The following is a 27,704-nucleotide window of genomic DNA, read 5'->3' on the forward strand; positions in this document are numbered from 1 at the left end:
TTCTTTGTCAAAAAGATCTTGTTAGAAAAATTCTAACAAGATCTTTTTGACATTTGTACAATAGGATAATTCCATGAAACATGAAACTAAAAGTATGTAGGGCAGTGTATAAAACGTTTCCTGTCCAGACACAAATGTAAAATGTTCAATCACTGCATCTCAACCAATCCATACCAATCCATACCATAGCTTATACAAAGTGCTGTACATTAAAACACAACATAACAATAAAAAAATACATAAATAAAAATAAAAACTCTTACAGTTTAAAAACAAAACAAACATACAATTTAAAACTAGATCCCGCTGGAGTTAAAATCCAAGTAAAACAGATGGGTTTAAAGACAAGCTTTAAAATCCATTTTTTATGAAGCAACCTTCATTTTATTCTTGACTAGCGGTTCTCAACGTGTGCGGTACCGCCCCCCAGGGGACGTTCAGAGGACGGCAGGGGGCGCTGGCAAACATTTTTACAAAATGGGGGCGATGGGATGCCTTTGGGGGGCGTTTAGTTGAAGGTAAACTTTACACCTTAAATCTACAGCAATGCCAGTTTAGACCATAGGGGCTTAAAAATTTGTTGTGTTTTTTTAAACGACGCGCACATTGCGCAAAACGCTGAAACAGGAAAAGCAGGACATAAAACGGAGCGACGAACTAGATGTGAATTATGGCATAAAAACAGAGGATCCGACGCTGAACAGTGAAAAAATCAACACATGATGTGAAGAACATGACGATTAGGCGGCAGCGCAGCAGGTGACAAGTGAAAATTACGCCTCGTTAGCCGCTTCGGAGCCGATTCAGCCTCACGGTGAACACCGACTCAGATGCAGCTGACGCTGCTCCAGCCAGGTGAGCAGTTTGTAGATATATCTATCTGGTTGTTGCTACATTTAAGGTTGCATAAATACAGTCATGGATGACATTTAAAACATAAAGTCTGCTGTATTTTTACTGCTCAAACACAACATGAGCATTTTCTGAAGACATTCAGTTGCACATTACAGTTATAAATAAGTCAGTATTGTCGTGATCCATGTTTCTGTGTGTTTATTTTTGAGTTTTCTGTGTGATCCTGTTCTCTGTGAGTCCTGTCTCTACGTCTTCCCCGTTGATTGTCTCCCAGGTGTGTCTCGTTCCCTTGATTACCCCCATGTGTATTTAGTCTCACCTGTTATCTGTGTTCCTCGTCGGGTCCTTGTCTATTGCTGTCTATGTTTGTCAAAAGTACGTCTTTGTCTGCATCAGTCTGTCCGTCGCCCCAGTTGTACTGCTAAGTGCCTTGTCGGCGTCAGCTCTAGTGTTTTCAGTCTTTGTGGTCAGTTGCTACCGGCATCTAGCTGTGTGCTTGTCTCTCGCCGTGCCGCCTGTCTTGGACTGTTGCTGAGCATTATCATTATTAAATTCACCATTTTCATCATAACCTGGGTCTCAGCGTCATCTCCTCACCATCAACCACCACTCATCATGACAAGTAATGTACAGCATGTTACCTTCTTTTGTTTCCTATCTTTGTGTGAATCTACGTGCTTTGATTGTTTCTCATTTTGCTGTTGCATCTGAGTTTCCCCCCATTGTGAGATAATAAAACATGTTATATGACATCCGATTGTAAAAATGGCTAGATATCAGTTCTCTAATCAAATTGTTATGAATTATTAATTGTAGAATGAACAATAAACCTGAAGAAAACAAGGTATTTTATCCATGGTTGTATGCCTGCAAAGGTCTAAAGCTTACAAGTAATTACATTTTGTCTTTAATTTACACAACTATTCCAGTTATTTATAATTCTGTCTGTATGGTAAAATAAAAAGTGTTCGTATGTATATATGAAGTTCAATGTCTGTTTTAAATAATTATGTGTATGTAACGTCCACGTTAGTAGCTCTGTTACTTATCTACATTTAATTGGTATAAGCTATAACATCTGATTACCAGGGAGCAGAAGGAGAGCAACATGGCTGACATGATGGAGAACCGTCAGAACACCTGGATCTTCTTCAGCAGGAAGCAGCTACCAGCAGAGATGGCAGAGCTCCATGGAGAGTTGAGACGAACAAAAGAAAAATAAAAGTTGTGTCTCAGTGAACAAAGTCTCTTTATTACTGCTCACTCCACACATTATTGTACTTACTGTAGTTTATAAAAAAGGTCCTAATACAATCCTCCCACAATGTGAGGAGCTTTAGCCAGAGTGAAAACATTATATTATATAAATATTTCATTGAACTTAACATTGTAGATTACCAATAAAGCCATCCAAAACTGAATACATTATTCAGCAAACCAAACATTTTGACATCAGGGCAGTTATTAACAAGAACCCAAAATACAAATCATGTTTGTTAGTTTCTAGTTCATACATAATCATTCTATTCACTCACTGTTTATCTGTCTTCCTGCAGAATCTTCAATGTAAGAAAGTGAGAAATGTGTCCAAAACCTGTAACCTTAGTGATAATTAAGACAGTTTAAACTTTTAATCTGTCCAAAATGTGAAAACATGGAAGAGGAACCAGTCAGATTAGAAGGAATAAAGCTTTATTTGTTCTCAGTATAACTTGGACATCAGGTGAATCATAATTAAATGTATTGAGAAGTTAAAAACAACAGACTGTTAATTCACTTCAGCTCTGTAAGAACATCAGACACATTTTTTAATCAGAAATGTTTCATCAGCATATTGAGCTCATGTGATTCCTGCTCCAGAACGGTGAAGGTCTCTGAACATCCTGAAGGTAAACACCAACTGGCAGGAAGACGAACACTGATGAGACGTCCTACAACCCAAAGGCTGCAGGAAGAACCACGATGATCTGCTGCGGCAGTTTGCCAACATGAAAACACAATGGAATATATTATGAATTAATTCTGACATTTTTTAGTTATTTGGAACACCCTCACTAACATTAGCTCATGTATACTCGGCACTATTACAAGTTTTATTTAATGCAAAAATCATCCGTTAGCTTACCTGAACCGTCTGAGCCACCTGCTTTCCTGGCTCTGCAAGGCGGATATCAGCTCCTCCTCACCACATCGCAGCATTCCTCCCACTGTCACATTTCTTGACGTCTCAGAAAAATAGCAATCAGGCTATAAAAATAGCTCAACTCTCTTTTCTCCTTTTATATCAGAACTCAAAAACTGGTGTTAGGTCGCATGTAACGAAGCACAGCACACAGAGCCTGTAGGCGGGGCGATACAACCCCCCCTACCCCCACCAGGAGGCGGTACCCTGCTACAGAGCCAAGAAGGGCCGGTGGAAACGCGGTCACTCCGAAACAGAGCCGAGCCGAGTCAAGTCGGGTTGTTGAAGTAGAGCCGGTGGAAAAAGGGCATAATTGGAATTGGAAAGATAACTGGATGAATTGCACTCTGAACTTTCACAAAGTGTAATTGAAAACAAAGACCACCACCCAGCCACAAAAAACCGATTGCAAACCGATTTGGACTTAGTCACAACTTTAAGTTCCTATTGAACTAGATGTGAATTATCAGGTAATTTCTATACAAGTTCTACCCATATAATTTCCTCATTTTCTGGATGTGACAAGACTTAAAGCTCTATAAATATCCAGTGATTCTGCAGTAAGGACTAAAGGTGCTGGCTGGCTGAGAAAACAGATCAATCTGCATCAGGTTTGCTGGTCAAATTTCTTATTGTCTTAGTGCCATTGTGAGTTTTTCTTAACATGTATGCTTTATTTTGACTTTTCTTCAGCTTGCAAATTTGCATCTTCTCATCATCTGCACCATGAAGTTGTTGGCTGTGTTCCTCCTGGTTTTCTCTGTGGTCATTCAGGCAAGTGGTAACCATGAGTATTTAATAAATATTAAGAAATCATAAATGACTAAAACACAGACAAGCACACTTTTAAAATATCTAAAGCTGTCGCCGATGACGGCTCTCCTGGTGACGGTCAGTGGATGTTTTCAGTCATTGTTTCCATTTCCTTGGCATGATTGCCTAAAGCACAAACTCTAAAATATATCTTCTTGTATAAAACTTTGCTAAACATAATGCAATCCTTCTCCAGATAATTTATTAGTCATCTTAAAATGTCTCCACTGTGCACACCGAGTCATATCTTGTCAATGTGGGCATTATGCTTTAGAATAAATTTAATGTTTCAATTTGATGTTATAATTTGTCACAAAATAAAGTTATCAAACTAATGCTGCATAAACCATTTAACTGGAAGCCTGCATGTTTTTCATCAGCACATTTTGGCTCAATCCAGACATCCATCACCTGTCCATCTGGCTGGATGCCGATCAACAATCGCTGCTTTCTCTATGTTCCCAATGACATGACTTGGGCGAATGCAGAGGTGATTTCCAACAACACTGTGCTTTTATTTCCTGCTGCTCTGCTTTATTTCACAGTTCTTAAATAACAAAGTCCAGCTGCTTCTTCATTTAGTTGTTGTGTGTTTATCCGTAGAAAAACTGTCTGTCCATGGGGGCAAACCTTGCATCAGTTCACAACAGGGACGAGTACCGTTGGGTTCAGAATCTGATAGCTGCAGCAGGATACGGGTCCAAAGTAGCATGGATTGGAGGCACTGATGGACAGCAGGTACTTTTACCAATACAATTTACTTGTGAAGTATTTGATAAAACATTTAATGAAACATATCATCTGCTGAACTTTGTCTTGCAGGAGAGCACTTGGTTTTGGAGCGATGGAAGCCGTATGATCTACACAAACTGGTGTCCAGGGCAGCCTGATAATGGATTAGGCAGCCAGCAGCACTGCCTACAGATGAACTTCACAGGTAAAGAAAATATCACACAAGTCTGTTTTTTCTGTTGGTATCAGGGGTCTTGGGAGAAAAGCTGATTTACTCTGCATGTAAACATTTTAGTTGATCTCCACACATTTGTTGAACCAAGTCATTGACTTTGAGACAAATATCACTGGCACTGACCAAAATGTGTCAATTTCTGAATTTGAAGAAAATCGTAATAATTTTGGTAGTTCTATCCAACTTAAAACTTAAAAAGGCAAGTTTGGTCAGATTTAACTTATTCTGTGTACACAAATATCTAGTTCAACTGTACAGTTAATCGGCCACCTCAGCGTTTTCTTTACATGATGTTTGACTGATATTTGATGTTTTGCTCCTAGACAAAAAGTGCTGGGATGACTGCTGGTGTCATTACCCTCGATCTTCTGTCTGCGCCAAGAAGGTCTGAAAAAAAGGTTCCCAAAGAGGCCTGATGTGTAAAATAGAACCAGTGGAGGATGAATGCTAGGAGTTTCTGTTTACCTGTCATTTTGCACCTTCATAAAAAAACCAAAAGATATTTCTGCATTTTTTCTTCATATAATTTATGTCTTTAATGCAACCTAAGGAATGAAGTGACAAGCAAACAGCAGCTGGATTGTCTCTCTTTAACAATATCAGACTGAATGAGTTATAAGAAAAGATCATCTAAGCGAAACTTTCTTCTGTTCTTTGGCTTAACAAAAATAAATCTTTGAGGAATCTAAACAAGATGGTGTGTGGTTTATTCTGTCTTTGTGTTGTTAATTATTTTTAACAACATCATAAGCTAGTTATTACAATATAAATATCACACTATAACACATTACAGGCAAACCTGAGGTTCTTTCCTCATAAAAGCAGAGAATAGTTACTTTCTGTCAACTGGTGATGTATTTTTGTCTTTACTTTCACTGCTCTGATTAAAAGGCATGTGTGGAAGAAAGTTTTAAGTTATATCCTCTTGATTTAATAATAATTAGTTAAAAATGTTCCTAGATATAGTTAATGTGTTGTTGGACACAGTAAATAGGCAAATAATAAGCAGCAAGTAAATAACCAAAAAATTTATGTAAAGTGAGATTTTGATTTCATTTTACACTGACCCATGTAAGATGATATTTCCAGTTTTCGTTAACTGATCTGCTTTGGCTCCAACATTCAGGCTCAAGTTCAACACTTCTGTTTAGTTATCTCTCTGACCCATTTGCTTGTAATGATAGTTTGTTCTGTGGTATCTGATGTCAGACAGGGTTGCAGAAGCAGGCTTTGATATGTTCAGATGTGTGGTTTTGAAATGCAACAAAGGATAACAGAGGTTTGTCTGATACCTTTAAGTCTTGACGCAATGGACTTTACCAAGCTCCGCCCAAAAACGCCCTCTAAAATCCCATGTGACTGCATGTCTCACAAAGAAAGCCTCGCAGTGCTTAGTTTCTATGTTAACATGGCATCTTTCATTTCGAATGACTCTCTGCAGAGTATTTCTGAGTCGATTAGTATAGCATTTCTGCTGGATTTTCACAATATATCAGCCACGACAATGGAACCAACAGGTTCATGTCATCTTTTTTGGACAACATCAAGGTGTTTGAGCCACGCGATGCCTCCAACATTGTGCGCGTCACAGCGAAATGCTACCGGTCGATGAGGAAAACAGCAGATCCTCACACCCTCAACATAAATATAGACACTCCTTTGTTCTTATTGATCCTACGACGGTTGAGCTGCAAATGCGGTCGTGCACAAGCTTTAATCCAAGCAAGACATTCCGTTTCAGATTTTGGATATCTGTGAATTTTAGTTCCACAAATACGATCAGGATACCTGACATCGCCTGTGCAGATACCCCACTGACGGTGTAGAACCATTCTTTTTTGAGTCCTGACGCAAAAACTTTCTGTCGGTCTGCTAGTCCACAATGTACATTAGCATGTGTTTACTACTGTAGCTCGAGTTTGTGAGGCGGTCAAGCACATGGTAGCTGCGCTGTGACATAAAATGTGCATTAGCCAATGAAATGCGGCTCCTGTGGTAAGGTCCATTAAATTAAACCATTACTAATTACTAATGTGTAAAAAATAAAATACCAAAAGGTGCAACTCTGCCACCTGCTGACATCACATGTAACTGCAGCGGGAACACATATTTCAAGACTTTGTTTTTTGTCATTTTATTGATTATGACTGAAAAAAAAAACATAAAAGCCTGGCCAATTAGGCAAACCATTGCAGGATGTGGTTGAATCGGAGTTGAAAATCCAGCCAATCAGATTGATCAGGAAAGTTGCTGTCACCAAGTGACAAAAATGGCCAATAAATAGAGAGCGTAACTTTTCAGTGAGAGCAGTAAAATGAGGAGCTAACTGTGGCTCTGCAGCACAACCAAAAAATCCTACAGTAAGTAAAAAACATGTAGAACATTTTATTTACTTTCACAATAGGAACAAATACATTAACAGTAAAAATAAGACAGCAGTTTGTTTAATTACTATGGCTGAATCATAATAAACTGCCTTGTTATGGCTTGTAAATAAATACTAGCTAAACTGGCTGCATTGCTTTTATAGACTTAAGTTGTCGTTGTTGTTGAAGGTAGCAAATATTTCAATCACATTTAGCTCTTTAACTCTTACTTTAATGAGATGAATTTGAAACGGGAGGGGCTGAGCGTTACCACTAGCCAACAGCTGGTGTGGGGCCGATCTGCACAAGCTCCACACACTGTACCACCGACCTCAGTCAATTTTTAAAACCTTTGTATCTAAAGAGGCCCTCAATGTTTTGAACTCAAGTGATACGTAAAAAAAAAACATTTTAACTCCTTAGATTGAAGTCAACATTGTAATTTGGTATATACCCAAAAATTCACTGGATTTAGTTTTAGTGTTACCAAACCTTGACCAAATTCTGACTGGCAGAATGAGCAAACTTTTCGCCAAGAGCTGCTGGGTTTAGCTGAAAAGTTACAACTTCTCTAAAAATAAATCTTTATCATTTTGACCCTTATCATATGATGGGGTTTGCACGTTTAGGCTTTTACTTTATTACTTTCTGTTGTTTTAATCTGATTTTTGAATTGATATAATGTGTTAAAGCGTTTTTGTCTGAAAACATTAGATAAGATACTAATGTTTTTATCTCAATATTTTTATCTGAAACAGCTTGTCCTGGAGCAGTAAGAGGAACAGCTTGTCCTGCTCTCTCCCATCCTCATCTGAGGACGTTAAACTGATAAAGGATTCCAGCATTCAGGCATGTGCGGAGAGGAGGCTGGGGGGCTTGAGCACCTGCCCCTTTTGCTCCTTGCCCCCAAGTGCCCTTTTGGTAATTTTTTTTTTTATTATTATTTTCTATACCCTCTTCTGACACATAATAACATGTACTAAAATTATTTTGTTTTTTGTTGGGGATTTTTTGTACAATATAATAAGCCGATCACCTTTTTACCTTTGACCTTTAGCCCATGACGCATGACGCACTTGCCTCTCGCGCAGTGAGATGAGGCGGTTAACTGGAGCTCAACGTAGCCAATGTTCCAGATTACAGAACAGTTTTTGGTGAAAAAAAAAATAAAGTGGAGTAACTTGCTACTTGTCAGATGACGGAAAACGTTGAAGTATCGTTTCTGCTTCAGCTAGGAGTCGCGGTTTAAGCAGAGAGGTAATGAAATACAACAGTCACTGACAGGCCTCTGCGTCTGCCTTTCTCTGAAAAACTACTGAGCGGGAGGAGACAGCCAGGTGAGGAAAAACTGTTCTTATCGATTCAGTATTTTTATAATACTGAAGTGGTTAGCTGCTAGCTAACCACTTTACTAGCAAAGCTAGATAACTAAAAAGCTTCTTGTATTGTTAATGATTGCAGTCATTCTTCAGTATCGCTTATGCAATAATGGCACATCACCCGTCCAAAACCTGTCATCCCCATAATGGATACATGTCTTCTAATTTCCTTTGCTGCATAATGTACATTGCATTTATTCTGGTGTTAGGTAAATGTATCTTGAAGGAGAATAACAATTAAATAAAAGTCCAACAAGGATATTCATGTAGAATTTAAAAATAACTCACCCTGAATTACCATAATAGATATAATGTATGTAATAAAAGTCTGTCATTAATGAAGGGGAAAAATTCAATCCAGACTAAGTAAGTTTAGGGTCTGGTTTGCAGTGTATTAAGTTAAATTTGTTTCCCAATTATTCAATGAAAAAAAAAAAAACTAACCTCAGTTAAGTAAAATAAAATTGTAATCAAAACTTTTGGAATTCTAATGATTTCTTTTTAAAAAACAAAAAGTTTAGTTTAAAAAACTTTTTTTTAAATTAAACAACCAATTTTTGTCTCGTGAACTTAAAAAGTTTTTTGCCAAACAAACTTATTTGCGGGCCCTGCCCACGACGTCATATGAGAATCACTAGCAACAACTTTGAATAGCAAGAAAAGATTTATGACATGTGCAAATAAGGTCCATCCATCCATCCATTTTCTTTCACCCTTGTCCCTCAGTGGGGTCGGGGGGGGGTTGCTGGTGCCTATCTCCAGCTGGCGTGCAAATAAGTTTGTTTTGCAAATAATTTTTTTCACTTCATGAGACAAGAATGTGTGATTTTAATTTTAAGAAACGTTTTTTAAGCAAAACTCAGTAGGCTTTTCTCATTGTGACATTCATTAACAATTCAATTTTTGCTTTTGTTTTTTTTTCTTTGCAGTTCCACATTAAAGTTTGATGCAGCTCTGCTTTCCTGAATGGACCATCTTCATGTCCACTGCAAGTGTAGCAAACAGGCAGCTCTTTGTTTTATAGGTTACAGTCACTAAAAGGTTGCATGGTGTCCTTGTTTACATTTTAATAGTGTAATTCTGTAAAGACAAAATATGTCTGGTGGTCCAGCTCTGATTTACATATCTTGCTAAATTGCTGGTTTGAATATTGCAATATATTCCTATAACAAAATAGACCAGCTGAAAGAAATTACTAATAAAATATCTTGCATATGCATAGTTGTATGATTTATTTAGAGATTTTCCTTAGCTTTGATTGTATATCTCACAATTTTGTAATTTATCATTGTTTATTAAACTCTGAAAGCTATATGGCTTTGTTAATATTCTGTCCTAAAATGCAGTTAGATGTGCCCCTTTTTTTTGAGCACCTGCCCTTTTAGTGGTCTCTGCACGGCCCAGCCAGGATAAGTTGAACATGTTGGTTTAAATATGTTGTAATTTTCCTATTAACTAAAAAAAATTGCTGTCTGTGATACACCAAAACTCAATTACTTTTAATATGTACAGCACATGCATATGATGCAATGATGACAAGACCTTCAAATGGACATGTTGCTTTAATACTGTATACTGTATTTGTATTTAGCTGTTCTTAGGTAGGCTGTAGGTATTCATCCAGACTCGTTTTGAAAATGGAATAAAGTCTATAAATATATATATAACATGCTTAAATAAAGCTTGTCTTGTGTATGTTCCCCACTGACAACTTGTAAACATTTTTCCAATTATTTTCCACCAAATCTCTTTGTCCACAGCTCATTTAAAAGCAAGCAATCAGCAAATCAGTAGCCAGATCCCAGCGCATGGTAGAGTCAACAACTTTGTCCTTCAGGTAAGAGGCGTTAACTTTGGGACAAACCCTCTGAATTGATTGACACGTGTCCTCATGTCAATTGAACAATCAAAATGTGCAACAGAGGTGACAAAACACCCAAATGGACCCCACGCCTCAAAAATGAATCCGGTACCACTGGTTATTACACTTTTAGTGAGTAATTTATAGTGAAACAACACTGAAGTATCAACACTGGAGATGTGCCGATCAGGTTTTTTCCTGATACCGATACCGATCACCCATGCCGAGCACATAATTAATATTTTTTTATCATTAACACTACCGGTTACATTATGTGGAAAAAGGAACCATGAATTCACCTTAATTTACACAAAAACTTGATTTTAATATTTTTTTCCAAGAAGAAAACTAAGCAAAACAGGCATTGTGCAAATTGTACTGCTATCGGTAATACTATATTTAACAGACTGATAACATATGGAGACTCTTAAGAGGCTAAATAATGCAAAGAGCCAAAATAAAACCTCTCAACATTGCCAAAAAAATTCAAGTATAAAACTTAGCATTCAAAGGCAAAAACAGGATCCATTACAATAAACAATCCTGAGTTACTAAATGAAAACTTCCAGATAGCATAGCGGCTAGCTGATTACTGCTAGTTCTGAGTGGCTGTTTCTGACTGAGCGTAGTAATTATGCAGAACAGGGAGGAGATCGATTATTTTTTTTTAGAGATTATCCGTCTCATGTTAGGACAGCGAAAGTTTTAATACGAATGTAAAATGTATTTTTTTAGGTTAGATGCTGCAGCTTTAAGCAGAGGTTCGGTGTGAGAGTCACTACCAGGTGGAGCAGAAGCGGCGCTCCGTCTGTGAAATATTACTACCTGTATCGCGGAGCAGCGGTTCAACAGCGAGCAGCTCAAAGACTTAAATAATTTTGCGGGTTATTTGTTTAGCTTTCTGACCGTCATGCTAATCCGGTTGAGTGTTTGTAGCTCTGCGCTTCTTTACCTGCTATCTGATCCTCCATATGTCCTTTTTACTGCAGTGAGCCTCAATGTAGCCAAACTCCATCAAGTATGGCATTGATTATATGTCGTATTAGCTTCGTTGTGTTGATGCATTTTGACGTGCTTCAATTGTCCGCTGCAACACGCAAACGTCCTCAATCACTCAGTGTGTTAATAGTTCCACATCGCTTAGGATTTGTTGCTGCGCGTTTGCCCAGTGTGAAGGAAAGAGGAGATCAGCTGCACAGGAAGGCTGCGAAATGAGATGCAGGTGATTGGTGTCGGCAACAAGAGCCAATGATTGTCAATCACCGATCATGCACTTTTTCACGAAAATCGGCTGATTATGATCGGTGATCGATCAATCGGCACACCTTGAATTATGAGGCCAGGCATGAGAGCAAAGTCCCAGATACACCTAGATAAACTAAGATATGCAGCCATTCTGCAAATTACTGTTGCTTTTTATAAATTATTTCATATACAGTGAACCCTCGCTGTAACGCGGTTCACTTTTCACGCTGCTTCGCAGATTTTTTTTGTGCAGTTTTTTTTCCACAGTGTTCTTCGTCCTAATTGACCATATGATTGGTAAAAACAGTCTCTGCGCTACCTGAGTGCCAATAACGTTACGGTGTTTAATACAGATTGGCCACTTAGGAGATGGAAACTGAAAAAAAAATCTTTGCTGTGAATCTTGCAAAGCAGCTTGAAGGAGACGCTTTAATGACATGACTGCGGATCACATTAATAAGGCCCGATTGATGCACACGCACATCCGCTGACCTGAAAACAGGTTTTGTTCTTTGGTTTCATCCATCCATCCATCCATTTTCTTCCGCTTATCTGGGGTCGGGTCGCGGGGGCAGCAGCTTCAGAAGGGAGGCCCAGACTTCCCTCTCCCCAGCCACTTCTTCCAGCTCCCAAGGCGTTCCCAGGCCAGCCGAGAGACGTAATCCCTCCAGCGTGTCCTGGGTCTTCCCCGAGGCCTCCTCCCGGTGGGACGTGCCCGGAACACCTCACCAGGGAGGCGTCCAGGATCCATCCATTTTCTTCCGCTTATCCAGGGTCGGGTCGCGGGGGCAGCAGCTTCAGAAGGGAGGCCCAGACTTCCCTCTCCCCAGCCACTTCTCTGGTTTCAATGTAGAGTATTTATTTATGCTGTGTAGTAACTGTAAAAAATAAAGGTAACTACTTCACGGATTTCGCCTATCACGGGTTATTTTCGGAACGCAACCCCTAAGAAAAACAAGGGTTCGCTGTAAAGGTAATGTTTACTTAATTTTTTTCTACAGCAGAAGTTTTGTCAAAAAAGCGTAACAGGCTTAATTTCAAAAGGTTGTAAAGACTTTTTTTAATAAAAATGTGTGGGGGAAAAAACGTCCATGCATCCTCATTCCAAACACATTCACTTAAATTTTCACTTTATGGTACATGTTATTTAGTAATTTATTTTATATTTGTAATTTAGTAATTTATTTCAGACAAACCTTTCACCGGCAGTGTAGAACAAACACAAAGTACATAATAAATTTCTTGAAGACACATCACATCGGTGATTATGAGTCTGAAAAGGAGTATGAAGAAGTATAACTTATATAATCATACCCCTTTTCCAGCTGTAATTTATCACATTATTTTCAGTTTCCAATATTCTTCCTGACAAAATGAAATAATAATTGTAGTAATATTTCCTCAGCCAAATGAAAGTACTGCATACACACACATACACATTTGTACACATACATATATACATATTCACATATACATACACCTATACACATATACATACACCCACCCATCTGCTTATATACAAAATACACAACTATTTACATACCTTTATACATTTACCCACACCTGCACAGACCTGCACCCACTTGATGAAATCATACTTAGAGTTTTAATTCCCAGCCAGGATTATCCCCCCTTGTTCTTCCTTATACCTTTGAATAATAGCTATTTTGAGACCTTTCTTAAAATATCTCATGCTTGGACTTTGCTTCAACTCTTTAGAGAGTTTATTCCAGATCTTTACACCAACACCAGAAATGCACATTATTTTCATTGTTGTTCGAGCCTTCAAAGTTCTGAAATTGAGGTTTTCTCTATAGTCATATCCCCCCACTCTATCAGAAAATAATTTTTGAATATTTTCTGGCAATATTTTGTTTCTGACTTTAAACATAATCTGTGCCGTTTGAAACTCTACCAAGTCAGTGAGTTTCAGTAAATAAGAATCTATGAATAGATTGTGGGTATGACAATAAAAATCAGCGTTATGAACTAAACGGATGACTCTTTTCTGTAATGTGCATAATGATTGAAGTGACGTTCTGTAAGTGTTGCCCCAAATTTCCACACAGTAACATAGATATGGTAAGATAAGTGAACAGTACATAATATATAGGGCAGAGGAGTTTAAACATTTTCTAGCATTAGAAAGAACTGCAATACTTCTTACAATTTTAGATTGGACATATTTTATGTGAGGTTTCCAACAGATCTTATTTTGAATCAGTACTCCCAAAAACCGGATTGCAGTCACTCTCTCCACAGTGATATTATCAATTTTTATTTGTAAATCACTCTTCTCTTTACACTTACCGAACAACATAAACTTTGTTTTATCTAAATTTAGCGACAATTTGTTGATTTTAAACCACTCTTTCAGTTTATATAACTCTAGATTCATTTCAAGCAACAACTGTCGTAAATTTTCACCCGTACCAAATATGTTTGTGTCATCAGCGAATAGTACAAAGTTAAGTCTCTTGGAGACCTTACATATATAATTTATACACAAAATAAACAATTTTGGCCCCAATACTGATCCCTGGGGAACACCACAAACAATGTCCATGCATGAGGACTGGACATCACCCAACTGCACAAATTGTTGCCTATTGCTGAGATAACTTTTCATCCAATGCAACACTACTCCTCTTAGACCATAACACTCAAGTTTTCTGAGGAGTATGTCATGATCAATTGTATCAAATGCTTTTTTTAAATCAATAAACACCCCAACAGCATGTTTCTTTTTATCTAATGCACTGGTCACCTCTTCTATTAAATGCAGAACTGCCATTGCTGTGGATCTTTGTGGCCTAAATCCATACTGACTTTCAGTCAGTAGATGATGTTTACTAATAAATCTTTCTAATCTAACAACAAATATTTTTTCCACAATTTTGGAAAATTGTGGAAGTAATGAAACAGGCCTGTAATTTGTGAAATCATGTCTATTCCCAGATTTATGTAGTGGGATGACTTTCGCAATTTTCATTTTTTGTGGAAATATTCCTGTTTGAATTGACAGGTTACAGATATATGTTAGCGGTTGAATAATTTCCACAATCACCTTCTTAATTATTATCATATCGATGCCGTCATAATCAGTTGACCTTTTATTTTCACATTTATGTACTATATCTATGATCTCATTTTCCTCCGCTGCTGTAAGAAACATGGAATCTGGATTTCTAACTAATACATCATTTAGTATTTCATGTCCTGTGGGCTGCGGGATTTCCTCAGTCAATTTGGGGCCCACACTTACAAAGTATTTATTAAAATTATGAACTATCTCTTCCACGTTATTTAAATGTTTATCTCCATTGTTTGTAAAGTATTGTGGATAACCAACATGTTTGGAGTTTTTTTCTAATAACACTGTTTAAAATATTCCAGATACCTTTAATATTTTTTTTATTTCTGTCCAACTGTTTACTATAATAATCTTGTTTTGCTATTCTTAAAACAGCAGTCAATTTGTTCTTATATTTCTTGTATGCCCCAGTTGATCTATGCCTTATGAAGTCTCTATATAACTTATTATTTTTTTTACAGGCATTTTGCAATCCCTTTGTGATCCATGGAGTTTCAGAATATTTATTTGCAGAAATAAACTCTATATTCGGACAATTTTTCTCATATAATGATTTAAAAATATTCAGAAAATTATCATATGCTTTATCCATGTCATTTTCTTTTAATACTGACTCCCAGTTTTGTTTAGATAATTCATCTTTAAATGCATTTATAGATTTTTCCGTCCTTAATCTTTTAATAATTGGATTATTTTTAGTCTTGACTTTCATGTGCCAGATGTCACAAACAACAAAAACAGGTAAATGATCACTGATGTCATGGACTAACAATCCACTTATTGTGTTGTCTATTAAATTTGTAAATATGTTATCTATTAATGTAGCTCTATTGACTGTGATTCTGCTAGGTCTCGTAATTTGAGGGAAAAGGCTCAGACTATATGTAGTATTAATAAACTATTCAGTCAATTTGTGATTGTTGACATTCAGCAGATCAATATTAAAGTCCCCACAAATAAAGTAGTTCTTTGAAGTACAAGGTACATGTTCACATTCTTTATTGACTGTATATCAAATATATTTTAAATGTAACTGAAGATATGACATAATACAACATATAATATTCAATAAAATGCAAAGACTTAAATCTTATTGTATAGACTAGGTCATCAAATCACTACGTTGCCTGTAGGAATTTTTAATGTCCAGCAGGTGTCAGTATTGAGTGACACAGTATCGACACAATATCAATACAGTGTTGCTATGAGTCGAAACGCCTCATGACGCCTCATTTACCCATCACTAGTGTTCACTGACGATGCTTTGTGGAAGTATTCCTGAGCCCATGCTGTTATTTCCTTGACATACCGTCAAGAAAAACTCTCCACCCAAAGGGGCTGATTGTTAAAATTCTCTGAATATGGTACAACTCAGAGACCAGCCAAAGAGGGTGAGCCTTAAAACAGATCCAGTGGAGGATGACTGCTCTGCGTTTTTTTCCAACAAAATAAACTAAATAAAATTGTGAAATGAGAAACTCTTCCTGTTTTTAATTTCACCTCCTTGTAGCTTGTAGTCATGCTGTTTAAATCAAATGTTGCAGCAACCCTTATTTCCATAACTAAGTTGCTAAGTCAGGAATTTTCTCCGTCAAACATGTTGAGCACAAATTAGCTAAAATACAAAGTTGTGGGGTTGAAGGAAGGAAATGACCCAGGGGTCATTTCCTTCCTTCTTTGGGAGGCGTTTCATCTGCACGTGTTCAGGTTGTGGAACATCATCCAAACTCACAGTTTGAAAATCTCCCAAACCCAGGAAAGACATACCAGCTGAGGAATGGCCCAAAGAAGGCTTCAAGCCAGAGTTACTGCCACCAAGTGACAAAATGGCCACTAAACTGAGAGCTTAACTTTTAGTGAGAGCAGTAAAATGAGGAGCCAGCTGTGGCTCTGCAGCATAGCCAAAAAATCTTCCAGTAAGTAAATACTAGAGAAAAAGACATATAACACATTTTACTTACTTTCACAATAGGAAAAAATAAATTAACAGTAAAAATCAGACCGCAGTAGCCAAAATAAATATACTACATGTTAAATTTTAGTATACTTGATCAAACTAAGTCAGATTAATCTTGAGCATACTTCATGTTCACTTAGAATTAGTTAACTTAAAATCTGACATTTTGGAACAACTCATTTTGTGCTTAGTGTATTTTAATAGTATTTAAATTTTATTAAAGCACAATTTAAAGTTAGCATATTTTGAGTTTACTATTAATGTGAATGGATTACATTTAAAATATACTTACAATGTACTTCATATATTTTCAATATTTTGAAAATGCATATTTAATATATTAGTAATGTGATTAGAGTATGCTACAATTACTTTTAGTTTATTATAACTGCTAATGAAGTAACTTTTTAGTTACTTAGTGTCTTTTATTATTCTGCTTTGCCACTTTGTACGTTTCATGCTTCATACACACATCGGTACTGCAAACACATCAGGTACCAGAACACAGAAGGATCCATTACAACACATTTCCAGGTGAAACACATTACATTGTGCTTTCAATATATCACCATTTAGGCAACACTTCATTTGATGGGATGTGCATAAGACTGACATGACACTGTTATGAACATGAGGAGTCTTTATGAATGTCTGACTGTTGTTTTGAAGTGTAATTCGGTAAATTCTGACACTTTAGTTGCTTTAAAAGTTATATTAAAATGTAAGTCCATTAAAAGTGCCAACTTTGCATTAAAATGTCATTATTTACCAAACATTGCATACCTGACACTTTTAATGGACTTCTTGCATTTTAAAAAGTACTGAAAAAATGGCAAAGAAAATGTATGACTTACTATTTCAGACGTTGTGGACTCTATGTATGTAGCATCATCAGAACTGATGACGATTGGGACTGGATTCCTGGGGTGGGAGAACTTTTCTGGGTGTCTTTTTGCCTGTGTAAGTTAAAAGTAGAAAAAAAATAGTCAGCAATGTCATAGAGTCAGTTGATGTTGGCATTAACTATGAAGCTGTTTTAAGTGTGGATTTAAGGAGACAAACCACCTCCTTTCCATCCATGATCTGAACACACTGATCCTTGCAGGGTGGTGAGGGGGGCTGGTGGTGCCCATCTCCAGCAGTCATCAGATGAGAGGCAGGGTTCACCCTGGACAGGTCACCAGTCCATCACAGGGCCCTGAAAGCCAACAACAAATTAAATATATGAAAGAGAAATGTTAGATTAACAAGGGGAATAAATTCTGTCCAATTACTTTCAAATTAAATCATGTTTATTCTGCACTTAGTGTTGGAAACACACCAGTTTCTGCTGTTAAAACTGTGGCCAGCTCAGGCCCGGCAGCATTGGGAGACATTAATCACCCACAGAGTCCGCTGTGCCCCACCTTGGACAGGAAGCTGTTTGTTGTTTCTACCGCAGAGTGGCCAACAGGTTCCCAAACTGTGGGGCGCGCCCCCTAGGGGGGGCACCGTGCCATTGCAGAGGAGGGGCGTGGGAAGCCGTCTGGATGACAAAAAAAACATGAACGCTGTATGCGCTGGTTTTTTTTTTTTTTTACCTTAGAATGACCAACTCTGTTATTCCTATGTCAATTTGATACAGTAGGGCAGAGGTCCCCAAACTTTTTCCTGTGAGGGCCACATAACTTTTCCCTTCTCTCGTGGGTGGCCGGAGTCAGTTTATGACCTGCGCTGCCAGAAATTGTTAACGGGGTGGTGGGGGTGTTTCTTGATTGATTTTTACCCAGAAAGCACATGGGCAAAAACCGTTAGTGAAACGGTCACTGGGACTGACTAGTATATATTTCATTAAGGGAAACCTGGAACACGTGTGTTCATCTGCTCTACCGCTAGCAAACAACCATACTGATTAAATGACATAAAAGTCAAGCAGTTCCCTAAAAGCCCAAAAGATGCAGCCTTGGGGACCACCGCAGCAGGGACCTCCGCGCCACACCCACCAGCAGCCAAAACCGCTCAATCCGTTGCCAACATGTGGTAACTTGCTTTTCCAAGACGCCTTCAAAAGCAACATGAGCGCTACCACGCTCGCGCTGGGTTTACACCTGTGCGGCAGCGAAAGAGACCCGCTGCTGCTGTGCAGAGCCACGCAGGTGCGCTAGAATCATGGCAACAAAACGCTAAGAACTTTGTAGTTTTTCCCCCAAACTAACCGACTGAGTTGAGTAAAGTTTCTGGATGCAGGTAATGTTAGCTAAAAGATGACTAGCTAATATCAATACAGCACCTTAAACTTAACAAGTAGTCTGTAGGCTACCGTTGTCTATGTTCAGCTACGTACATTCATTTTGCCCCCCAAAAGGTCGAACCCCACCCCCCTTCCTCCCCCAGGACAGGGGTGCGCATGAATGGATGAACGAGATTCCCACTGTCCCTAACTCCCATCCAGCGAAACCACAGGCAAGGGAACGGGCTTGGCAGAATCAGCGGGGAAAGAAGACCCTGTTGAGCTTGACTCAACAGATTCTTGGAGACAGGGAGTCTCCAAGAATCCTCTCTCCCGCCTCCGACCCCCTCCCACACGCCGTTCAACCAGACAGCCATTTGTAATCCATAGGGGGGGGCACAGAAAAAGGTTTGGGAGCCACTGCTTCCACACTTCCCATATCTGTCCCCTCTGTAACTCTGTAGCAGTTAAAACTGTTTAATCCGTTGCTAACACATTGTATGCTGTTTTTCCGACCACCTTCAAATGCAACATGAGCACTAAGACGCTCGCTGCAGTCGAAACAAACAGCCTCCATATGCAGTTATAACATGAATGATTGTTATAGTAATAAAAGTCACAATAAAATTTATAAAATAATTATTTCTGAAACCAACATAAGTCTGTTTATATCTTTAATGCGCTGTTGATAATTAAACGAAGATAATTAATAAGCAAACTTACCACCAGCTAGCAACACGTTAGTAGCAGCCGTCATCCCTTCGGTTCCGTTGGTGACCCACATTTCATTTCCATCCGTTCTTGTCCTGTTGTGTTGTCGTCTAACTCAGACTAGGACGTAACCAGCTGGAATTTATCAAAACCACTAACTATTATAAAGGCTCTCTCTACTTTTAAGGAAATATTATGCGAGTAAAAACGGTGAATTTGAACAGCGTCTGTTCTCTTCTCTGGCTTCGTGGATTTTCTTCTTTTTATGGCGCGCGCGTTTAAAAAAAAACAACTGAAAGTGTGCAATACCGCCACCATCTGGTCCGGAGTAAGAACTGGAGCTAATGCCGTTTATTACTAGATCGTCCCTGTTTTAGTTAAGAACCACCGATTTATAGGTAGTACACTTAATACTTTGTATACTTAAAATATATCTACACAAATGATTTGAAATATACTAAGTATATATTTTTTTCACTAGGGTCTGTAAGTTTCATTACTTCGGCTGAATCATGATAAACTTGTTGTAACTCGTTAATCAAAACTAGCAAAACTGGCTGCATTGCTTTTATGGACTTAAATTTTTGTTGTTGTTGTTCAAGGTAGCAAATATTTCAATCACATTTAGCTCTTTAACTCTTACTTTAATGAGATGAGTTTGAAACGGGGGGTGGGGAGGGCTGAGAGTTACCACTAGCCAACAGCTGGTGTGTGGGAGAGAAGAGCAGATAGAAAATCAGAAATGTTTGACTTTAAAACCACAATATTTTTCCATGAAAAACCCTGGTGCTTTGATAGTTTACCTTAAGTTATGACACTTCAACTGCAGCCTATTTGTAAAACTACTCCAAGACGAACATGTTAAGTCACAATTATTGTATTTTAGTTGAATCTGTTGCATCATTTTATCAATTTAATTGATTAGTTTTATAATTAATTCGATACTTTTTTTCTTTTTTTTCCTTTGTATTACCATTAGAGTATAATGGCAAATAGTAAAAACCAAAGAATGCATTGTGGGACACCTTGCTGGTCACATAAACTTTGACTTTAATTCAAATTACTTGTTAGTTTTTATAAAGGATTTTTGTCTTTATTTTTTTTAATGGATTGACAGAAAATCCACTGAAAAATAGGAGAGAAGAAAACTTGTGGCAAAGATCAATGGGTCGAGAGTCGAACCCGTCAGAGCTGCTGGGTCGAGGACCAGGGCCAATCTGTACAGGCTCCACACACTGTACCACCGACCTCAGTCAATTTTTAAAACCTTTATATCTAAAGAGGCCCTCAGTGTTTTGAACTCAAGTGCTACATAAAAAAATATTTTAACTCCTTAGATTGAAGTCAACATTGTAATTTGCCATACACCCAAAAATTCACAGGACATAGTTTTAGTGTTACCAAACCTTGACCAAAGTCTGAGGTCAGTCCTCTGACTGGCAGAATGAGCAAACGTTTCACCAAGAGCTGCTGGGTTTACCCGAAAAGTTACAACTTCTCTAAAAAATAAATCCTTATCATTTTGACCCTTATCATATGATGGGGTTTGCACATTTAGACTTTTACTTTATTACTTTTTGTTGCTTTAATCAGATTTTTGAATTGATAAAATGTGTTAAAGCGTTTTTGTCTGAAAACATTAGATAAAAAACTAATGTTTTTATCTCAATGTTTTTATCTGAAACAGCTTGTCCTGTAGCAGGAAGAGGAACAGCTTGTCCTGCTCTCTCCCATCCTCATCTGAGGACGTTAAACTGATAAAGGATTCCAGGATTAGTTGATCATGTTGGCTTAAATATGTTGTAATTTTCATATTATCTAAAAAAATTGCTGTTTGTGATACACCAAACTCATAGTTCTTTTCAAAATGTACAGCAAATGCATATGATGTACTGACAACAAAACCTTTATACAGACATGTTGCTTTCATACCATCAATCACCGTATTTGGCTGTTCTTTGGTCGGCTGCAGGCATTAATGAAACTTTTACATTTATCCAGACTACCATTTGGAAAATGGAATAAAGTCTATAAATATTTATAACATGCTTAAATAAAGCATGTCTTGTGCATGTTCCCCACTGACAACTTGTAAACATTTTTCCAATTATTTTCCACCAAATCTCTTTGTCCACAGCTTATTAAATAGCAAGTAATCAGCAAATCAGTAGCCAGATCCCAGCGCTTGGTAGAGCCAACAACTTTGTCGTTCACATAAGAGATGTTTACTTTGGGACAAATTGGGACAAAATGAATCTGGTTCCATTGGTCATCACACTTTTAGAGAGTAAAATATGGTGACAACAACACTGAAGTATCAACACTGTACTCTAACCCTGAAGTCTTAACTCTGGAGAATTTGCTTTGTGTCCTGAAACGGCAGGACTCATCAAACTCATCAGTTTGTTTGGAACAGTGAGCTGCTATTGTATCAATGTATTGGACTTCACTGTAACAATTTCAGTTCCTGTTGAATCAGGAATTTCTATCCAATTTCAATGAAATTGGATAGAAATTGATACATGTGAAAGTAGCTAAATTAAAAGCTCTATAAATAGCCAGTGGTTCTGCAGTAAGGACCAAAGGTGCTGGCTGGCTAAGAAGACAGATCATTCTCCATCAGGTTTGCTGATAAAATGTCTTTTTTGCACCTTTGTTAGAATTTTCTTAACATGTATGCTTTGTTTTGTCTTTTCTTCAGCTTGCAAATCTGCATCATTTCGTCATCTACACCATGAAGTTGTTGGCTGTGTTCTTCCTTCTTTTCTCCATAATGGAGAAATACTCACTGGCACATGGTGATGGTGAGTATTTATTAAATATAAATAAATCATTAGTGACAAACATACTAACTCCTGTTTAAAAGGTCCCCAGATGATGGCTCTCCTGGTGACGGTCAGTGGATGTTTTCATTTCCTCTGCATTAGAGCCCAAAACGCAAACTCAAAAATATATCTTCTTGTATTATTTGTACTCCTTCTCCAGATTATTTAGTAGGCTTATTATCTTAACATGTCACCACTGTACCTTTCAAAGTACACACTGAGTTATTTCTAATCAATGTGAGTTATTTTTTAGAATAAATTTAACGTTACATCATTTTGATGTTGTTGCTTGTCACAAATAACAGGCTTGCTATAACACTCAAGCCAGCTACCCAATTTGATCTGAACTCTGCATTTGTTTCTCAGAACAAGTTAATTTGCTCCGGAGATCTGCTGATTGTCCCTCTGGCTGGACTGCAATCAATGATCGCTGTTTCAGCTACATTGACAAAACCTTGACTTTTCCTTCAGCTGAGGTGATTTCAGACAAGAATGTTCTCTTCATTTTTTTGCTGTCTTTTATTTTACAGTTCTTAATTGTCAAAGTCCAGCTACTTCTTCAGCACATCATTATGTTTTTATCTGTAGAAACACTGTCTGACCTTGGATGCACACCTTGCATCAGTTCACAGCCAAAGCGATCATGACCAGATCAAGAAACTGATATCAAAGGCAACTGGTAGCGACACTGCAGCATGGATTGGAGGCTCTAACACACTGCAGGTATTGTTACCAGTACACTTCGGTTGTTAAGTATTTTGTGAAACATTGAATGAAACATGTCATCTGCTGTATATTGTCTTCCAGTCAAGGGTTTTTAAGTGGACCGATGGAACCCCTATGACCTACACAAACTGGTGTATTCATCAGCCTAATGGAATTGTGCATCGGTTCTGCATTCAGATCAACACTACATGTAAAAGAACATTTCACACAGTTCATTTTTTTGTTGCTAAAAGGACTCATGGGTGAAAAGCTTACTTATAGTGTATGTTAACTTCATAGTTGACCTATATTTACATTTACTGTACTGACAGGAGGTGATATTTTTTTGGTAAAAAGTTTTATTTGATCAACTTTTCCAAAATATTTCATGACACAGTGTAGGCTGCTTAGTGATTTTTCTGATGTGATGTTTGATTTGTTTTCTTGCTCCTAGTTGACAAGTGCTGGGATGACGTGAGTTGTCCTCTTAGGATGCCGTTTGTCTGCGTCAAGAAAAACACACCACCCAAAGCTGCGGCTTAAAACAGATCCAGTGGAGGATGACTGCTGTGGTGGAAAATTACTACAAGTTAACAGTTGCTGATCATGTTATGTTAAATGCTTGTTAACTCTCACCAAATTAAGTTATTTGCTCTACATGTACAAGGTTGAAAGTTGTTTCCCACAGCCGCATGAGAACCAGACTGTCTTACCCATTTGTTTTGAATTCCTTATTCTTGGTATAAAACTCATGTGTTGACTCTGCCTGGCAGAGCTTTTCATGCAGACCTGCTTCATGATTGATTGTCCTATGAGCTCTCTGAGTTTTGCACAATTCATAAATAAACCTGATTGAGTGATTTTACCTGAACATCCATCCATCCATTTTCTGTACACACTAGTGGGTCAGGAGGGTTGCTGGTGCCTGTCTCCAGCTACTTTACCCGCACAGTGCTTGGTAATAATTTTTTTCCACAACACTCCTCCATGCTTTGTTTTTCCTGCAAAATAAAAAACTAAATAAAGATTGTGAAATGAGAAACTTTTCCTGTTTTTAATTTCACCTCCTTGTAGCTTGTAGTCATGCTGTTCAAATCAAATGTTGCAGCAACTTTTATTTCCCTGGGAGTTTTCTCTGAAATGTGTTGAGCAAGCACAAGTTAGCTAAAATACAAAGCTTGTGGCCCATCTTGGCACGAACATCATCCAACCTCACATTTTGAAAGTCCCCCAAACTCAGGCATGACATTCCAGCTGAGGAATGGCCCAAAGAAGACTTCAAACCAGATGTTATCTGTGGTATGATGGTCGTAAGAGTTTGTCCTGCAACTGAGCCCTCTTGTCCTGCGGGGACACACCCGGATTCAGCCTGGATTTATTCTTAATAACAGGATTTCTGCTGTTTGGATTTTGTGGATTACTGGCTTACTGACGAATTTGTGACGGACTTGGCCAAACTAGCAAACACTCAGACTGTTGGTGTGGACAGAGACGTAAGTTGGATGTGAGTCTTGCTGAGACTCTCAGATCAGCTGAGGACTCAAAAACTCATATAAGGGAATGCAATCGATCTTGGAGAAGTTGCTAGTTTTGGCTCAGTGGAACAAGCAAACTAATTTGGATAATTGGGAACTGAGATGTATCGGAGACACTTTAGGGAAAATTGAAATTCATAATCTATTCGACCTAAGACATTCTGTATCTGAATTGGCTTCCCCCGTGTGGCCTTGGAAGGGCAGCATATTTCCAATCTCCTTGAAGATATGTAAACATAACGCTCCTTCCCATTTCAACCTCTCTGTTATCCTTGCAGCTGTGGAGCTGAGTGCTCTCAGGGACATTCCTTGATAACAACACCTCTATCGGACTTCTGTCGGGAGGCTGAGCAACGTGGTTTCATGGCCCTGGGACGTCACCGCCTTCTCTCATGTCTATGTTTTGCCCTTTGTTTTGTCTGAATGTTGCTGTTTGCCCTAATGTGTCTTTTCCTCTTTTGTGTTTTAATTTGTTAGAAACTGTGGATTACTCCTATTTAACCCAGAAAGGGATTATTTTAGTTTATTAGTAATCTTAGAAATTGTGAAGTATGCACTATTTAGATCAATATTATTCAGCCCAGAAATGGAATCAGAATCAGAATTAGAATAACTACGGACTTAGAAACCAGAAATACTTAACAGGAACAGTGACAATTTAGTTACTGTAGGAATTATCAGCCTAATTATGTTATTTTCAGTGTTAGCTTTAACTTTAATTACATGCTTAAATATTAGAGAAGATCAACATTGTTTTAAATAGGCTCAAATTTAGGTCAAAATTACACTCTTGATTTAATCAATATAATCTGATCAGTAGTACGGAGCCCCAAAGGGGACAAGGAGAAATTAAAAAAAAAAAATGCAGACTTACTTTCTCGAGATCCCGAGGAACTTTATCCGGATCAGGATCAGTACATAACGTCATAATCACAGCGATGAAGGACACACACCCATGGGATAGATATATATATAGAAATTTATTTGGAGCTTGGGCTTGAGCATAAACTACTGAGATTATTATTTTTGTTGGGTCATTCATTTGAACACTTTTTCTGATTTTTTGTTTTGTTTGTTCTTTAATAAAGTTATGAACGTTTTGATAAGGAGTCAAAGGAGGACATGCTGGTCTCAGCCTCCTGGTGTCGTTCAGTTAATGCCGAGATCGACGTATTGCAACCCTGCTCTAGCAAAGGACAAACAGTTCAGAAACAATATAAAATGGGAAAAAGCTATTTATTAACTGATTAAGCCGTGATAATAAATATCTTGTTCTTGAAATAATAGATTGTTCTTGAAAAACTAAACGGTCACGACTGATTGGTGGGCGCACTTCTGGCTACACAGCAAACCCATTGACTTTTTACAGCAGACAGCCGCTCCCCTCTCTTGCAGGTACTGTGTACCCTCGCTAAATCTTTTAGGGTTACACATTACCTGACCATACCTGCCTACTTTCAACCCTGCTATTACCCCATAAAAGAAATTAGATTAGTCATTCTTTAACTTATTTTATCAGAAACTGTAGAGTATTCACTATTTAGATGCAGAGACCAGAAGCCCAGAGGAAACTTCTGGATCAACATTGTTAAACTATTTTTTTAGACTCCTGTTCTCACATTTCCAGAAATAGAATTAGACCAGAGGAAACTTAGCAACCCTGAACAGAAGCACCTAGCTTACATACTTTAGATCAACATTAGATTATCTTTCTTCTTTTGCTCTTTCCTTTGGTTTGTTATTTTGTTTGTATTTCCTTTTAATTCATATAAAGCGTTTTGAATTGCCTTTTTGCTGAAAATGTGCCATCCATCCATCCATCCATCCATCCATCCATCCATCCATCCATCCATCCATCCATCCATCCATCCATCCATCCATCCATCCATCCATCCATCCATCCATCCATCCATCCATCCATCCATCCATCCATCCATCCATCCATCCATCCATCCATCCATTTTCTTAACACCCTTGTCCCTCAGTGGGGTCGGGAGGGTTCCTGGTGCCTATCTCCAGCTAACGTTCTGGGTGAGAGGCAGGGTACACCCTGGACCGGTTGCCAGTCTGTCGCAGGGCAACACAAAGATTGAAATTGTGCTATATAAATAAAATTACCTTACCTTACATGAGAATGGGAGAGTTGCTCAACTAGCCCGAAACATTTAAAGTGAATGTTTCTGTTCCGTTTTTTTTTTGTTCCATTTTTGCATCTGCAAAATGAAATAAGAACAAAACACTCTGTGGGTCACACCTGTCAGCAGCTTGTTTGGTCCAGACCAAAGGAAGAATTTATTTCATTCATTTGGCACGGTTTGATTTCACATTGTGATTTTTGCAAGCGAACTGTAATTTGTAAACAAGGCCACGCCAGTGATGATCAATGCTTCCATTGGACAGAAATGAAGTGAGACAAAGCACTAAAATGTCCAGATGTCTGGAAATTACAATGCAAAGGGCATTAAATGCTCACTATCAGAGCTATACGTTTTCTCTTGTTTGATAAATGCACCTTTGTGATGGCTAAATACACTCCGCAGTGTTTGGATGAAATGTGAAGCTATATTTGCACTTTATTTATGGGGTAACAAAATTAAACATACTGACCAGTGGCAGGTTCAGAACTGATCGGCCTTTTGGAAAATCTCCCAAACCTTTTGTCCGATCTGCTCCTGATGCAGAGTCTCATATCTGAGCTGCTGAAGCTTGGAGCTCCATCAGCCTGGTCATGTTGTCCTGGTTTCCTCTCTCACTAGTCTCTTTCTTCCACAGTCACTCAGTCTGAGGACGACCTGAGAAGAGGCAAACGGCTGTTAATGTGCTCAATATGAACAGTTTATCTGTTTTTGCCTTCTAAATGTAAAGGTAAAGATAACTGGATGAATTGCACTCTAAACTTTCACAAAGTGTAATTGAAAACAAAGACCACCACCCAGCCTTGAGAAACCGATTGCATAGGACTTAGTCACACTTTAAGTTCCTGTTGAACTAGATGTGAAT

At 38.1% G+C, this 27,704-nt stretch overlaps 2 protein-coding genes and 2 long non-coding RNA genes across 6 annotated transcripts in view; 2 read left to right on the forward strand and 2 right to left on the reverse strand.

Moving 5' to 3' along the window:
* Positions 1–20,116, reverse strand: part of LOC145548953 (uncharacterized) — a 105,316-nt gene extending 85,200 nt beyond the window's left edge. The window contains exons 1-3 of one of the 2 annotated variants that reach the window (XR_014084897.1): positions 19,652–20,116; positions 17,785–17,917; positions 17,574–17,675 (exon numbers count right to left, since the gene is read on the reverse strand). This is a non-coding gene — a long non-coding RNA (uncharacterized LOC145548953). The remainder of the gene's footprint in view (positions 1–17,573; positions 17,676–17,784; positions 17,918–19,651) is intronic. The other variant, XR_014084898.1, reaches the window with a different exon arrangement.
* LOC145548955 (uncharacterized) lies at positions 2,531–3,150 on the reverse strand. Its single transcript, XR_014084900.1, has 2 exons — positions 2,981–3,150; positions 2,531–2,822 (listed from the first exon to the last, which is right to left on the reverse strand). It is a non-coding gene; the product is annotated as an uncharacterized LOC145548955 (long non-coding RNA).
* Positions 3,245–5,510, forward strand: LOC103480872 (ladderlectin-like). 2 transcript variants are annotated; one of them, XM_081600082.1, is made up of 7 exons: positions 3,245–3,507; positions 3,588–3,648; positions 3,731–3,818; positions 4,231–4,340; positions 4,454–4,588; positions 4,673–4,787; positions 5,141–5,510. In XM_081600082.1, the coding sequence occupies exons 3-7, from the start codon at positions 3,764–3,766 to the stop codon at positions 5,206–5,208; spliced, it is 483 nt and encodes a 160-aa protein (XP_081456208.1). In that variant the 5' UTR covers positions 3,245–3,507; positions 3,588–3,648; positions 3,731–3,763; the 3' UTR covers positions 5,209–5,510. The 2 variants fall into 2 exon arrangements, with proteins under 2 accessions (XP_081456208.1, XP_008434295.1); XM_008436073.3 differs by having other exon boundaries at positions 3,254–3,648; positions 3,731–3,811; positions 4,251–4,340.
* Positions 20,117–22,160: 2,044 nt separating the features above from the next.
* Positions 22,161–24,211, forward strand: LOC103480873 (type-2 ice-structuring protein-like). The gene is made up of 6 exons (XM_008436076.2): positions 22,161–22,262; positions 22,341–22,443; positions 22,831–22,940; positions 23,053–23,187; positions 23,272–23,380; positions 23,624–24,211. Exons 2-6 carry the CDS (start codon positions 22,374–22,376, stop codon positions 23,710–23,712), a joined length of 513 nt encoding a protein of 170 aa, XP_008434298.2. The 5' UTR covers positions 22,161–22,262; positions 22,341–22,373; the 3' UTR covers positions 23,713–24,211.
* Positions 24,212–27,704: the final 3,493 nt, after the last annotated feature.

Source organism: Poecilia reticulata, chromosome 18 (genome assembly GCF_904066995.2).
Source record: "Poecilia reticulata chromosome 18, P_reticulata-male-v2, whole genome shotgun sequence".
Taxonomy (NCBI): Eukaryota; Metazoa; Chordata; class Actinopteri; order Cyprinodontiformes; family Poeciliidae; genus Poecilia; species Poecilia reticulata.